Below are 16,321 nucleotides of genomic sequence, written 5' to 3'. Positions count from 1 at the left end.
GGTGCCCCCAACCCAAGATGCACCATCCTCCCAATCTTTGGGCACATTAGAGGGATCCCGGGAGGCAAGGTTCAGAGGAGAGTCAAGGATTGATGGTACCCACAGAGACTGGGATGATGTAGTCTGGCCTGGAATACAATCAGAGCAGCCAGAAAGGCGAGGAAGCCTCCTGACAGGACACAAGCATGTTCCTGGGTGACCTGTTTTGGATTGTGGTCTCCTGAGCCATAAAGTGGTAAACTTGCATTCTTTATTGCCCCCCCTCCCATTTGGGGTGACTTATAGTTGCAGCTAGGACTCAGAGAAGGCCACCCCTGTGGCAGATCCTCATGGCTCTTGGGGTGAACTGGCTTCTTTCTTAGAAGATTGCTCTTTGAAGCAGAGCCATCCCAGACCAACCCCACCACACTGCCACTTCTAAATGTTGAGGTAAAAGTCACTGTACTGGCTGGTTTTGTGTCAACTTAACACAAGCTGGAGTTATCACAGAGAAAGGAACTTCAGTTGAGAAAATACCTCCATGAGATCTAGCTGTGGGGCATTTTTTCAGTTGGTGATCAATGGGGGAGGGCCCCTTGTGGGTGGTACCATCTCTGGGCTGGTAGTCTTGGGTTTTATAAGAAAGCAAGCTGAGCAAGCCAGGGGAAGCAAGCCAGTAAGAAACATCCCTCCGCCGGGTGGTGGTGGCGCACACCTTTAATCCCAGCATTTGGGAGGCAGAGGCAGGCGGATTTCTGAGTTCGAGGCCAGCCTGGTCTACAAAGTGAGTTCCAGGACAGCCAGGGCTACACAGAGAAACCCTGTCTCGAAAAACCAAAAAAAAAAAAAAAAAAAAAAAAAAAAAGAAAGAAAGAAAGAAAAAAAGAAAAGAAAAGAAAAGAAAAAGAAACATCCCTCCATGGCCTCTGCATCAGCTCCTGCTTCCTGACCTGCTTGAGTTCCAGTCCTGACATCCTTCAGTGATGAACAGCAGTGTGGAAGTATAAGCTGAATAAACCCTTTCCTCCCCAACTTGTTTCTTGATCATGATGTTTGTGCAGGAATAGAAACCCTGACTAAGACACTCACACAACATAAATGACTTTTTTTTTCTTCTTCTTCTCAGAATCAGGGTCTTACGTACATAGCATAGGCTGGCCTTGAACTCACTGTTCTAGCTGAAGTGACTTTGAATTCCTGATGTCATGCCTCTGCCTTTCTGATGCTGGGATTACAGGAGTGTGCTATCTCACCTGAGTCATATGATCATTTAAAGGTTCAGTTTGGCCGCACAGCACTGTGCAACTATAGACTTGTGCTAGTTCCAAATGATTTTAATTCCCTGGAAGGCAGTTTTTGTCTAGGAGTCAGGCACCCACGTCTGTGGAGCCTGTTTTCATGGTTCCTCAGGTGGTGGGCAAGGTCAGAGTACCCCCAATCTTTTGATTTTTGTCTTATTTTATGTGTGTGGTTGTTTTACTGCATGTGTGTGTATGTGCCATTTATGTGCCTGAGGAGGAGTTACGGATGTTTGTGAATCTCCATATGGGTGCTGGGTGCCCAACCTGGGTTTTCTTCAAGAACAATACATGCTCTTAACTGCTGAGCGATCTCTCCAGTTCCACACTCTTAAAAACTCAAAAACAAAGCCCCAAACCACCCCAAACCCAAAAATACTTGTATTCGTTTTTATGTGTGAGTGTCTGCTATCTGTGTACCATATGTGTGCAGTGCCTGTGGAGGCCAGAAGAGAGTGTCACATCTGGAACTGGAGTTACAGTGAGCTACCCAGTATGGGTGCTAGGAACCAAATCCAGGCCCTATGCAAGAGCGGCAGTGCTTTTAACTGCCCAGTTCTCTTTAGCCTGCTTCCTCCTCCTTAAGCCTCCCATCCAAACAGACCATGGTCTACTGGGTCCTTTGTCCCTGGATAGGTTTCTTGGCTGTTTCTGCTTCCCAACGGTTAGAACAGGGCGCCGTCATTGGCACTGTCTGATGGGTAGGCCAGGCAGAGGTCATGGCTGGGATCAGGCTGTGGTTTGGGTGGGAGAAACAGAATGTTCCTGGTACTGGGGGCTGTAACAGCAGTTCTTCAACAGCAGCAGATTCTCAGCATATCAGACAGACACACCCGAATCTAAATCTAAGAACAACAGAACATTTGGAATGAAAACGAAGGCCTGGTGAGTCACTGGCTGCTTTAGAGAACCAGATCTTTCATCTTTTGGGGGTGGTGGAAGCTCCTGGGCCACAGGGCCTCTGAGATGTGGTCCCCACAAGGAGAGCTAGTCCCCTCCACAGGTCCAGGTCGTAGGTAGAAGGCCCTGTGGATGTCAGCGAGCTTCTTGCTGCTGTTTCCTCCCCGACTGCCCCAGCAAGGTTGCCTTATTCCTCCAGTAGCTGGGAAGTCTCCCATCAGGGTCCACACCCTCACTGGGCACCCCAAATGAGGAAGGACACCCCCAGGTAATGAGGACTGTGTCTTGACCGCGTTTTGGGACATTTGAATCATCTCATTAGAAACAAAAGTGAATCCTCTCAGCACACAGAGGAACATGCAAAGGGCAAGTACCCTGGCAAGGAAATTCTTTTTTCAAAGGTGGTTTGCCTGAGCACAAACTGTGGTAGCAACACACTGAGGCCAGAAAGGCTCTTGCCTTTTATCCCTGGCATTTTGACTATGTCTTATCCTATTGGAGGGTGCTTGACCTCTCAGTCCAATGCGATCAGTCAATTTGATCAGCTAATCTGCTCAGAGTGGGAAGAGAAGGTTCAGGAAACAGGAATCCTTGCCAGGCCGATGACCTTTGGTGTAAAAACAGAAACAAACAAACAAACAAAAAAAAACAGGGTAACTGCTTTAGCATAGAACAAGCAAACAGCCCCATTTTTAAACATCTGAAAGCTGCTGGGTGCCTGGGTGCCCCTGGAGTAAGACCTTCGTCAGAGGGCTGGGTGGGCTTTGGGGACCTTGCATCACATGCTCTGCAGAGCACTGTCTGCTGGGTAGGGCTACCATCCATCAGCGTCTCAGTGTGACTCCAAGTGTCTTTGCTTCTGTGATCCTAGTCTTTAACCCGACCGTTTCTCCAGAGCTGGTCCAGCTAGCTCCTGGATTCCTCCCTCCCTCTTGAAATGTCCCTGCTTCCTTGTTGGCGTGGATCCAGTGGGTGACACCCCATTTCCCAGCTGGTGCTGCCTGACTAATTCCAGGTAATTGGACTGCCTGAGAGAGGAGCGTTTGGATGGGAAGTGGCAATTTCCATCAGCTGCTCATCTTGCCAGCAAGATGGTTTTAATTGTCCCACCTGGTGACATCAAGCATCCCGACCACCTGGCCCTGGTGAACCTGCTGTCAGGGTTGAGCTGAACCGTGCGGCCAGCTCAATTGAAGGAGAGTCTTTCCTCTTTGCAGGAGGCAGCACAGTGGATTTCCCACAAGTGATTAGGATGATGACCCCTTTACCCGGGAGGGGGACAGAAGAGCCATCTCTAATTGCTGTGTGTCCAGTTTGGGGTCCAGTACACATGGAACCCCTCTCTGATTGAGTCAGCAATCTGCTCCATCATTGATCAGTAACAATGGGGCAAAAGCTTAGTGGGAAACAACGTGCGGGAGCCTCGGGCCTGCCTGGCCAGCTTGCTTTTCTTCCTGAGGTCTTTCCTGTATTGTCCTGGCCCTTGCTTTGGTCTGCAAGGTCATATGCAGCAAACAGTGGGCAGCAGAGGGGTTGGGGTAGGCAGGAGATGGAGCACACATGTGTCTCACTGCTGTGAACTCTCAGGTAGGCCGGGATCTGTTCATCCTGGTATCTCTGAGAGTCCAACTGTATGTACGGAAGGGCAGCAGGCTTCTGGAATGTTCTGACAGAGGAGAAGGAATGGTGTTTCTTGTGGTAAAAGCAGCATTTGGGGAAAGGTACTTTGTGGTTCTGATTGGGCAGTGCTTGAGTTGAGGCAGAAGAGAAAGGAGGGGAAAGGAAGAGCCCAGAGCATCCTGTCTGCACCCTTTGGCTTCTTTGGTTTAGGATTCTGGAGTGGTTGTGGTCACCAGGGCTGGTGACAGCTGTCCCTGGTGTAGAGGTGCCTCAGTATGGTGAAGGGCACAGAGAATATGGTTTGAGAACATGTCTACTCAGATGGTTCTCCTCTTGGTGTGGATGTCCGAGACCTAAAGAGCTGCCGTAGTCAGGCAGGACTCAGAGTAAGGGAAAGGGATAACTTAGGGTGGTGTCAGCCGAGGCTGGCAGGACAGGTTGTCCTTGCTCTTGAGGGATGACTTTCTGTCTAGCAAAGCATGTCACACCTGGCCACCAGGCAAGGCCATGCGTCTAGTTTCTCTGCTGTGGGTGGGGACAGCTTTGCACCAACCTCTGTCTGCTCTGGCCAAGAATCCTAGTGAGCCACACTCAGGAAAGATGAAGGTCATGGAGTAGAGGGGAGACCTTGCGTGAGGAGCCACAGAGCAGTGTCGTCTGCTGCCCTGAAGTGATGGCCTATTTCACTGGAGAGAGTAGAATGGAGCCCCATCCACACTCATGAGGAGCCATTTTTATTATTCAGAATCCATGCCACCCTCATCTGGATGTCTGAGGGGCTGAGGGTTAGAGTTATACTTATACCCCTGCTAGCAGAGGCCTTGGGAGCCATCTTTAAGTGGAGTGGGATTTCATAAGAAGTAGGCTGTCCCCCGATCTACCGGTAGCTGACCTGTGGACTGTACTGGTGCCTCCTTGCCAACCAGGGTGTCTTGTCTGCATCTCACTGAAGTTGGTCAAGGCTGGTATGTGTAGGCCTGACTGCACTGCCCCGTCTCTGGTAGTCGTCCCGCTCTGACCGTCACTGTAGTGATAGCTGGCTGGGCAGAATTTCCCTGAGGGCTGCTGGCATTCCCTGGGATTCTGTGCACTTCTTAGTCCATTTTCTAGGTTGTTGCTAACCATCCTAACTGAGCCTAGAGACAGAAAATGATTGATTAGTGATGTCTGTCATGCTCTGAGGGGACAGGCCTTAGTTTATCTGATCACATCAGAATCCCAAGGGACAGGTCCTTTGGCCTAGGCAGCTTGCCAAGGCCGAGGCCACTGGGCTGACCCTTCATTTCCCAGCAGCAAGTTGGCAGGATGTTGGGGGATGGAGGAGAGCCTCCAGCTGCTGTGTCACTCCATTTCCCTTGGCAACTCAGAGAGGGGAGGGGTCTTGCCTGAGGTCATATGGGGATTTGGTGGTACAGAAATCCTTAGAGTATCCCACCCCTAGCTCCCCTAAGCAGGTCCAACTGTCCATATGGCTAACTTTGCTGTGATTGGGAAGGAAACCAGCTGTGTAGACAGTTGTGGGGACTGTGGCAGATTCAAGCCCTGTGGATTCATTCTTCATTCTGACTCTGGCAGGCACTGATATGAACCGGGCAAAGCTGCTCCACTCATGTGGAGTGCCTACAGTTCTGTGTCATGGCTCACGTGATTCATGGGATCGTTCTAGAAACCAGAGCATGAGAAAGGAACAGTTCCCACCAGGACAAGGGTCATGACAGGAAGGCTGTGGAGAGGCGGAAGGGAACATGCTCTTTATCAAAAGCTGCTGTATTGCTTCATGATCAGAGCTAACGTGGGGTAGTCTGAGGCTGGGAGAGGCACCGTTGGGGCTTGCTTGCAGAATCTAGCTGAAGCCAAGAGACTGGACCCTAGGCAGACCCAGTGGGTGGGACTCATTGTCTCTGGTCCCTGAACTGTCACATAGCAGAATCGTCATGTCTACTGAGCACCTAACAGTGCTCAATTCAGAGCAGACTTCCCAGGCCTGGGCCAGGAGGCCTTGAGGGGGAGCCTTCTGGTCCTCAGCAGAGCTTTGATGGTTCAAGCTTTGTCCTGGGTAGGGACCATGCCACAGTGGTGGTTGGCTCCTGGGGCCTGTATGGGAGGGCCTGGTCCCTGGAGGATTCGTCCTAAGTGTTCGTTCAGGCTAGCTGCCCATAGGGTTTTGCCCAGGTGGAAAATGTGTAGCATGGTGTTCTGTGCTGGTTAGTTTTAACTGTGAACTTGGTACAAACTACTATCGCCTGGGAAGAACGAGTCTATTGAGGCACCTTCTACATCAGGTTGGTTTGTGAAAATGTCTGTGGGGAATCCTCTCGATTGTTAATTGATGTAGGAAGATGCAGCCCTCCATGTGCGGAACCATTCCCTGGGCCCGAAAGCATTTAAGAGTGAAGAAAGCCGGCTGAGCATAGACTGCAAACAAGCATGGTTGCCTCGTTTTCCTCTACTCTCGACTATGGATATGATGTTGCTCCTATGCCTGCCACGACTTTCCATTATTAGCCTGATAAACTCGTCCCCCTCCCCCCAACTTGCTTTGACTGGTATGTAGGGGGGGGGCGGGGCGCCGGGGCTCGGAACGCCCTGTGTATCTGTCCACTGGCCTCTTCCTACCAAACCTCTGCCTGCCGGAGGCTCTGACTGCAGTGAACTAGAAGCTGAGAAGCAGCATTCCTGGGTTATCAGCAGAGGCTCCTCCCTAGGCCTCCCCAGACAGGGCGGGGCACAGCAGAGCCCTGTTTCTGTGGGGCTCTAGATGCAGGCCAGGAGGACCCTGTGGGAGTTGGGGGTCAGTCGGAGTCTGACCCCAGGAGGCTCTGAGTCAGCTGCACCCTACCTCCCTTATCCTCACCCCTGTCGGGCCTTGGCAGGGACCAGAGATCACTGTCAAGGCTGTGGCAGTGGCTTTGCCTTATCGTCCCCATTTCCCAAGTCTCATTAAAGTGGCAGAACCCCTCTTATATGTCCAGCCTGGCTTCCATTGATGAGTGGATGACCCTAGCCCAACCCTGTGGTAACTGAACTCCTGTGTCACCAGACTCTGTCCCCACTTGGCCTTGTCCTTATGTTCCATCTGCCCAGGTGGCCACTGGGATCGTTCTACTTAGAGCAGGATCCGGATGCCCTCACCATCACCTCCCTTGCTGTTTGCCCCCATTTATCAGATGAGGACACTGAGGCTGGAAACTTAGACCCTACCTCCCGTGAGTCTGATTCCGACCTGGACCTCTGAACTGAGAGATGCCTTCTGCTGCAGCCACCCAGACTTTCCCAGGCCAGAGCTGTTCCCTCCCCTGCTCTCTGTTGGTGGTATGACACTGGCCTGCTCCTTTGACAGGAGAACTAGCAGGGGTGTGGTGTGGAGCGAGGCGTACTACTCACCCCACTGTCTGGACTGGGTGGGGTGGGGTGGGGGGATGGCGGCTGAGCGGACCGATCACGACCCGTCTGTGGGCATGTTTTGACAGTTGGTGCTGTTTAGTAGCAGAGCTGTTTTTAATAAGACAGACAGACACCAGGGTTTCAAGGCCTTCCCGCCAATTAGGATGTGGCTACCCAGGTGCCTGTGTGAATAATGAAGCAGTTGTCAGTCCCAGGCTTTTGCTGTGCCTTTCAACTCTGGCTGGCTTCTCCCTGGCCAAGTGGTGCCAAAGGGACCTGTGGCTCAGTCGTGCCCGTGTACTGTCTCCGGGCTTCGTCACCCATGCTGGCCTCTGCGCTCATCTAGCTCAGTCCCTCATTCGTGTCTGGGGTGGGCAGAGCTGACCCTGAGGGTGGTTAGTGCCTTAGTACCAGTCCCTTCTTCCTTCCTGTGATCCGAGGAAGTCTCGGGGTCCTATGTGGAGGCCTTGCCAAGGCCTGCAAGCAGTGTTGTCTACACGTGGAACTGGGTGACCAGTCTGTACCCATTCCAGAACTGGAAGTGTCACCTTGCAGTACCCTGCCCGGGGGTGGGGGTGGGGGTGAGGGTGGGGAGTTGTTGCCTCTCCTTACAGATCGATAGGCACATGTGAGCGCTCTGGCTGCCTCACTTGCAGGACTCAGGCACACACAGTCTTACCTGCTCCCACCTACTGCACAGCCAGGCCATGAAGGGTCAGACCACCCATGGGTGAGGTCACACAGGGAGTCTCAAGGTCTGCACATGCTCTCCCCGAACCAGTACTGGAAAAAGAAAGCAAGATGCTGTTGTCTCAAGCCAGGTCACACCCGCCTGAAATGTCTACAGAGCCTGCAGAACACATTTTGGGTCCCACGTTTTTGAGATGGTTTGATGAACCAAGTTGTACCAAAGCCAGATGCTAATCTGAGTACCTTCTCAGCTGCAGCTCTCGTACCTTCTGGGGCCACATTTGTTTCAAGGCTACATTTTTCTTCAAGGCTGTCATGGGAAGAAACAGCAGGGCGCAGGGGCACCTGGAGGTCAAGGCCTCTGTGGGCTTGTGAGGGGACCTGGGTGGTCCTGCAGGCTGCTCAAGGAGAAGAAGGCTCTTAGTAACTGGAGCTGGTGCTTACAGGGGCTCTATGGGTGCAAGGACTGAGTCCTTGTAAGGAAGGGACCTACACCACCACAAAAAGGATGCGCACAGGGGTGACATGGTACTTGAATGAGAGCCTTTCCTGGTTTTATTTCAATGTAAACAATTGTGCTGCCCACCCTTTGCAGTGGGGCTCAGAAGAGCCAAGAAACTAAGATCTCTTACTTTCAGGGGCCTAGCTCTTGGCTCCTTCCTTCCATCTCACCATCCCCTCCGGAATGAACCAGGTGGAGGTGGTGGCTTGGCTCGGGTCAAGGCTGTTTGTAGACACCAGTCTGGAAGGCTTGCCTACCTTACAGAGGTGAGAGGTTGCCTCGTTCTGGGGTGGAGGAATTCTTGGGTAGAAGGCTAGAGTCAACCAGTTACATTCCCAGGTTGTGGAAGGAGGAGGGCAGCCGATTTTGGGGTCTTTTCTCTGGCTGCTTTAACAACCAAGCTGCAGATACAGATTGTATGTCTGCACTTGGTGGAGATCACTGTTCAGAGATGGGCACAGAAGTCCGAGTGCCAAAATCACAAAGCCCCAGCTTGAGTCACAAAATCACAGCTTGAATCAATGTCCCCTGCATACCTTGGAGGGAGAGGAAGGAGGAGGTCAGAGATGTTGAAAGCAGGTCGGGCTTCATTTTGAGTTGGGCTTGGGTGTCCCTTTAACTGTCCTCAAGTCTCAATCCTTTGGCCAGAGACACCTTTGTGCTGTCAGTTGTGTCCCCTGGGATATCTGGATCCTTAGATAAGGGGTCTGGGGGAGGTGCAGGGGGTGCAGAGGAGGGGCGAGTGGGAATTAGATGCTGCTCAGCAGGTCAGGCTGCCACTGGGCCTGAGATGCTGGGGGTTTCTTGCCTGCTGTGGTTCTCTTCCTTTATCCGCCTAATCCCCATGCGGGTGCAGGGGAAACTTGGCTTCCCAGAAGTGGGCATGAGGAAGTGAGTGTTCAGGAATGTTCTGATATGGAAGGAGGACCTCACCCACGCTGGGGGAGCTGGCTTTCTGTGTGTGTGTGTGTGTGTCTAGGTCAGGATGTGTTTAGTATAGCACACTCAAGTGGCTTCTTTTTTTGTTAGTTTTAGATTCATTCATTTTTTGTATTAATGTGGATGTATGCTGTCCATGTGTGTGCCTGGTGTCCTTGGAGGCCAGAAGAGGGGTGGGGGGTCAGATCCGTTGAAACTGGGATTGCACTTGTCTAGCCATCTCTGAATCTAGTTATTTTCCTTCCTACTCCGCCTAGATAACCTATTCTGTCCCGTTCCGTCATCCGTATACCCACCACCGGTTCACCCACCTATCCTCCCACCTTCTGCCCATACATCTGTGCCATTGTGGTGCTAACCATTTCGCTCTCAGATACGGACCTGGGTAGAGAGGAAGTGAGTGGCTGGGTCTTCACACACAAGGTACGCTTGCTTCGCCCTGAGTCAAGGGATGCCAGGGTGTAGGTGTGTGTAGGGTGGGTGGACCGAAGGCAGAGAGAAGAGCTGAAGTAGAGCCAGTGTGGGGACTGCAGCAGAGGGGACAAGAAGAGGGTAGTGCTGACACAGTTCCCACCCAGGCTGGTTCTAAACCTTACGGAGCCCTGGTGGCTTCCTTGCCTGCTTGTCCCACCCAGGCAAGTCACCTGTCTTTGTTTGGCTGCGGCAGAAATGAATTGGCTTTGTAGCTCTGTTCCCAAGGGCTCTGTAGCCCCAGCTAGTGATGCTCCAATAAAAGTGGTAACTGTTTATGGGCAGTGGTCTAAGTCTCCTGCCTTTAGCAGGCCTGTGTTAGCTCCACTGGGTAGGACAGTGGCAGAAATGACAAGAGGGGACAAACAGGCACTGAAAGAGACTCCAAAAAATTGTGGGAAGGAGTTTAGGGCAGACATGTCTACAGGACTGTACAAAAATAAATCAGGGATTGAAACCTAGGAAGTTGATGCCTAGCTCCCACTCTGCTTTCTGCACCTCCCTCTCCTGCCTCCTCCTTCCTGATTGTAAATGTGGGTATCAGATGTCAGGCTTGGGGGGTTGGTCCTTGCCCTCCGCGTGTTTGAGGCTGGGTCTCTGGTTCATCACTGTATACACAGGCTCGCGGGGCTGCAAGCTTCCCATGGGATTACAGATGTGTGCCACCACCCGCAACACACTTGAGACACACGTAGGTGAAGATCCAGTTATTTCCCTGCTGGCTTGGCAGTGTAGACTTCAAGGACAGGAGTGCTTGTTCTAGACACTCCCCAGGTTTAGCCCAAACCTTTGTCCACAGGCAGTCTGTGTTAAGAGTTGCCTGAGGTTGTGTCCTGCAGTACTTTTAGTTGTAGAAATAATTTAATCTGAATCCTGGGGTTTCTACCCTGCCTTGTACCCTTAGTTCCTGGATAAAAGACACATACAGCTTTTATATTTACAGTAAGTCTTAAACAGTACGAGAGCTGGGCGGATACCTACTCTCTGTTATTAGAATCTACTTTCCTATTAATAACCCTAAATTATTACTCACTATTTACTATGTTTTATCTGGGCTGCTCTTAACTCCAATTGGCCAGCCCCCAGGGTCACGTTTATATGGCTCTAACCCAAGGTGGCTTCTCCTTCACCATTTTCTCTCCCCAGCCCCAAGCCCAGGAAGCCTAAACCCCACCCATGTCTCTTCTGCCCAGCTATTGGCTGTTGGCATCTTTATTTACCAATCAAAAATAACTTGGGGGCAGGGTCACCGGTCTACCTGGGGACTCCCACCTCTCTTAGAGGCCCAACATCTGCATCTGAATGCAAGCAGCTTCAGGCCAACCTTCAGCACGGGTGCACTGCTGCTCTGGTCTGCACCAGAAGTTGCGGCCTACCACTTCCCGCGTGCCATTTTATACAGATCACACTCTAGGACTTAAAGGGGCTTTAAATGTTTCATCTATATTACATATGAGGGGAACTTTTATCGTAAGTAAGAGTTTGTAGTATTTGTCTGACTTTGGTCACTGTACCACGTGCCCAAGAGAAACCACCCTGGGGAGGGAGGGCTGACTCATGGGTTTCCAAGTTTTAGACCATGGTGGTGGAGAGGGCATGGTGGAGCAGAGGAGAGACAGAGGCACGGGGAGAGAGAGACACACACAGAGAGACTATGCCTGTGCTGCAGGCTCCCACTAATATTCCATCTGTCCCCCAGACCACACAACAGCGCCACCCACATTTAGACACACCCCATGTCTGCTCCTCTTTCTCCTAGGTGACTAATAAATTAAGTCAAGTTAACACCCAGAAATAACCCTGACGATGTTTTCTTTCATATTAGAGAGGAACATCATCCTTACTGGAAAAAGTATGCTGATATGTTATATATCCACAGTGTACTCTCACGATACATTTTGTATCGGTTAAAGATAAATAGTTACCCGGGCGTGGTGGCGCACACCTTTAATCCCAGCACTTGGGAGGCAGAGGCAGGCGGATTTTTGAGTTCTAGGCCAGCCTGGTCTACAGAGTGAGTTCTAGGAGAGCCAGGACTACACGGAGAAACCCCGTCTCAAAAGATAAATAGTTTACCAGGCTCAGTTCTGAACACCTTTAGTTCTAGCTCTTGGGAGGCAGAGGCAGGCAGAGCCCTGTTCCCCCAAAGTAAGTATTTTAAAATGAAAAAAATTTAAATGTAGACAGAGCAGCTTGACCGACACAATGATCAGACTGAGTGCCTGTGACTGCTCTGATGGGGGAGGGGTGGGGAGCTGTGGTGGAGGCTGGTGTAGATGTGGCCCCCTTCACTGCTGAATCATCTGACACTGAAAATGTCAGCTGTCCCCAGGCAAGGAGGGGATCCCAGCCAGTGAGGGTATCCAAGGCCAGTCTCCAGCTGGGCCTTGTGTTTGTAGCTGATTCCTGCTGGAACATGCACCTGCGGCCTCGGGGAGATGCTTGACTTAATTAAAGGGGCATCGTTGTCTCCTCTGGAGATGAGTGGATTTGGCCTATGGCTTTTGAAGGCCCTGGCTGCCTTCTCTTGCCTTTGATCTGCCTCAGGCTTGTCCTCCCACCTCGGCCTTCGAATTCTCCAGGGGAGTGGCCTATGCTTGACTTCCGCAGGGCAGTCTGGGCCCTCTTCCCAGGGTCTCCCCTGCTGTCTGCTGAGCCCTGGGCTGCAGGTGGAGAGTGGCATCTTTGTTTCTGCTACTTCTAGCAGAAAGAAAAAAAAAAACATGTGGGCTGGCCTAATGTTAAATTGACGTAAAGCTGATTAATGAGAGAAACTATTTTATCATTTTTTTCCCCCTTTGAACAAAACCATTTTAGTTTTGGACACGTTCACAGGTATCTCAATAAGGGGCCAATGGTCAAAGCTTGGTTATCATCCTGGGCTTTAAGAAGTAAATGGGGTAGATAGGTGGGCCTGGGAAGGGGAGGGAGAAGTGTCTGGAGACTAAAGCTACCTTTACTACCCCATGGAGTCCTCAGGTGGCTAGAGTTGCCTCAGAGTGGCTCTCTCTTCAAAACAGCTTCTTTCCTCATCCATCCACATTCTCTTTCCAAACATGGGTTCTTTTGTAGAATGAAGGCTATTGTTCCCATTGTATAACTTCCCTGGGGGAATGCGGACAAATGTCCAGGTATGTGCCAGTGACAGAAGAAACTCTCCGTCAGGGCACTGGTACCATTGAATAACCACCCAGCAGGAGTGAGGACTTGCTCACAAAAGCTGCATCCTGGAGACCAGGTCTAGTCCACAGACAGCTCAGCCAGTCTGAGAGTCGCCTTTCCCCAGCAGTTGTTACTACTTAGTCATTAAAATTGCTAATCATCATCATTGTTGTTATTACTGTTGTCGTTGTTGTTATATATGTATCTATCAAGGGACAATTTGTAGGAGGAGGCTCTCATCACCATTTGGGCCCTGGGATTGAAATAGATTACCAGGAGTGGTGGCAAATGCATTTACCTGCTGAGCCTCTCTCCAGCCTGTTACTGCTGATGAGATGTAAATCTTACTTTTCAGAAGCTTCCTGTCAGTGACTTTTGTTTTGTTTTGTTTTGTTTACTTCCTGGGCCTTGTGTGCTTCCTTAACTTCTTTAGTCTTAGGAGGGGACTTTCTCTGTAGGAAGGACTGTTTCCATTCAGAGGAAATAGTTACCCACGGTCTGTTACCTCAGCCAGTTGGAAGAGAAAGGACATTCTGCACAGAGTTCTGTCCTTACCCTCTCCTCTGGAGTTCATCCCTGTGACTGGCATGTGTCCTGGGCCACAGGCCCTATAGGGGACGTGGCGTGGGCACTTGCATGGCCCAAAGTCCCTGAAGCTCCACAGGCATACTCCATGTGCCCATACTTTCTCAGTCTTTCCTAGCAGAAGAGGCACTCCCCAGGGGGTCCCTTCAGTCTTTGGTGCTATGAGATGAGTCTTGGGGACACAGAGTTAGCAGAGATGCCAAGCATAACCCAATCATAGGCTAGTGAGATTTTCATGGGGGAAAAAAAGGAATAAAACATCTCAAGTTGGGATAAGGAAAGGATTCCCAACGCGCTGTGTCTCATGGGGATGTGAAAAGCTTTCAGAAGCCTAGCTGCAGGAGATGGGATGGGGTGGGAGAGGGGGTGACACAGGATGAACCCCTTTACTTGAATTCCATACCTCACACTCTGAGCTGCACCCCGGTCCCCAGCTTTGGCAGCCAACACTGCTCTGTCCCCAGCAACTTCTCACTGGTATTGGTCTGCGTAGTTTACTGAAGGGATGTGGAGATGCAGTGTCCCGTGGGCCTGAGGGAACCTGGGGGATCAGGTGGGTGACAGCTCCTTCTCTTCTTGTGCCTGAAGCTACAGGGGCTGCAGACCCAGAAGCAAGCAGACATGGTCTGCATCAGGAGGAGGACTGAGGTAGGGTGCTGGGAGGACGGTGGGAGGGATGCTGGTGTAAGGTGTGTTCCAGGATGGAGTAGCTGTTCCCTCTGGTCTGGAAGAGCAGGTGCTCATGCCTAGATTGGGACTGGCTTTGTCTCTGGGAGGTGGGAGCCACCATAGGCAGAAGCCCAGGAAAGATGAGACCAGACCGTGTCTTGACCACAAGCTTGTGTTTGTGTGTGGGGTTGCGGGGGCAGGGGACTATAAAAGTGCTGGCTCCCTGGGAGAAAGACTGAGAGGGGAAGTAGAGTCACCTAGCCACTCCAGGGCTTGGGTTTGGGGAAGAAAAGGGTTGGTGTGGGTTCAGAAAAGAGGAGAGGACACGCGCCCACGTTTCAGACAGAAACCAGAGTGACTGTGCCAGCTGAACTAGCCACCAGGCTGGGGGGGGGGGCTGGGAGCATCTACTGCATCTGACTGCGTGGCACCTGTTGTCACTCTTCCTGAGTGCAGTTTTGTTTGGTGGGGGACACCAAAGAGGAGCTGGCATGGTGGGAGGGCTTTAAGTGGCTGGGGCCACACAATGACAGGGTGAAGGCCAACTTAGGGGCTGATGAGCATGGAAGCTGCGGCTGTGAGGCCGTGAGGTGGTAACTTAGAGGCTGTGGTGGTGGCACAGGCTGTAGGGATCACAGCTGTCCAGTGGTGCTCTTTGGGGTCACATCTCCACACAGCTCCTGCTTCCAAGGTGCTAGGGACAACCTAGGACAGCACACCCTTGTAGATGGGCAGTCGTGATGGGTTGGAGCTCTTTACAGCTTTCTCTGTCCTTACTGGGTCCCAGCGGGTCCCAGCTGTTGTCCTAATAGGCTCTGAAGAGCAATAGGTACAGGGCAACCATCTAGTCTAACCTGGGGGACTGGCCACTTGTCTACTTTGTAGCTCACCACATCCAGGGAGGCCCACATACATTTCTACAGCCCTCCATAGTATGACTGCTGTGTAGAAGTGTGGTGAAGGGGGACAACAGCTCTTGGACCAGGCTCTTCATGTGCTCATTGGGTATTGAGGCTTGGAGACCTAGGTAAGGACTGACTTACCCATGGCCCAGGGGCTGCTCTTCTGAGCCCACCAACCTAGAGGGCTAATAAGCCCAGCTGCTTCTGCATAGTCAAGTGAGGCCTAGAGTAGATTGCAGGCAGGTCCCCATGGTGACCAGGATGTGGAGATCTGCCGTCCTCATATTTGCCCTCTCTCTATAGGCCTTTTCCGTCAGAGGAGACAGCTGAAAACGATGACGATGTCTACCGGAGCCTGGAAGAGCTGGCCGAGTAAGTAGAGGAAGGATGATGGGGTGGGCAGGGGAGGAGCCCCAGGCTCAGTGCTGGGGAAAGCTTCGCCCAAGGCAGAGCCAATCTTGACTGGCCTTTCTGTGATGTCCCTGCCAGAAGCTGGGGTTCTGCATGGCTGAGTTACAGGCATCCTGTCTGCTAATCACCCTCTCCTTCTACAAGGCTGCCTAGCCGCCTGGTAATTGCCTTGGTGTCTGTTGGTCATGGTTGGTGGCCTTTCTCTTGGAATGTTTCCTCTGTGGAGCTTGTGGGAGTGGCAGGGGCAGGCAGCCCAGGTGAGGTGTCATTGTGTTCCTCTTCCCTGGCCTCTGAGTGCCACACTGGGTAGGCTTTAAGCAGTGGGGCTTGTGACTCAGGTGGCCTTACAGCTTCCTGCTTAGACCGTCTCTGGCAGGAAAGAGAGCTGGGTCTTTATCTCTTAATGGCTCCATGTAGCTTAATTCCTCTCAAGATTTTTTTCCTCTACCACATACAGGCCAAGCTGGGTCATTTCCCCACAGGGGTGATAGAGCCTTTGGCCTAACTCTTCAGCCTGCTGTGGTCAGATGAGTCGGATCACATGACTGGTGTGGGATTACCCAGCTCTTTGCCAGTGAAGGGAGGTAGCCCACCCTGAGCCTAACAGTGGGTAGGAGAGAGGGGCCAGACAGCCTATTCTGACAGGGAGGGAGCCAGGCTAGGAGGAGCTGGGCCTGCCCAGGACCTAGACTACTATCATCATCATCATCATCATCTTCTTCTTCTTCTTCTTCTTCTTCTTCTTCTTCTTCTTCTTCTTCTTCTTCTTCTTCTTCTTCTTCTTCTTCTTCTTCTTCTTCTTCTTCTTC

At 51.6% G+C, this 16,321-nt stretch overlaps 1 protein-coding gene across 6 annotated transcripts in view; it reads left to right on the top strand.

Annotated features, from left to right (window-relative positions):
- Vav2 (vav guanine nucleotide exchange factor 2) overlaps positions 1 to 16,321 on the top strand; it is a 175,292-nt gene that overhangs the window by 94,387 nt on the left and 64,584 nt on the right. For all 6 annotated transcript variants that reach the window (XM_021192180.2, XM_021192178.2, XM_029536298.1 and 3 more), the window contains exon 4: positions 15,405 to 15,473. In XM_021192180.2, coding sequence (XP_021047839.1) covers positions 15,405 to 15,473 — 69 coding nt within the window. The remainder of the gene's footprint in view (positions 1 to 15,404; positions 15,474 to 16,321) is intronic.

The sequence above is a fragment of the Mus pahari genome, chromosome 3 (assembly GCF_900095145.1).
Source record: "Mus pahari chromosome 3, PAHARI_EIJ_v1.1, whole genome shotgun sequence".
NCBI classification, from domain to species: domain Eukaryota; kingdom Metazoa; phylum Chordata; class Mammalia; order Rodentia; family Muridae; genus Mus; species Mus pahari.
Note: the sequence above shows the minus strand (reverse complement) of the source record. Positions and strands in the feature narration are given on the sequence as shown.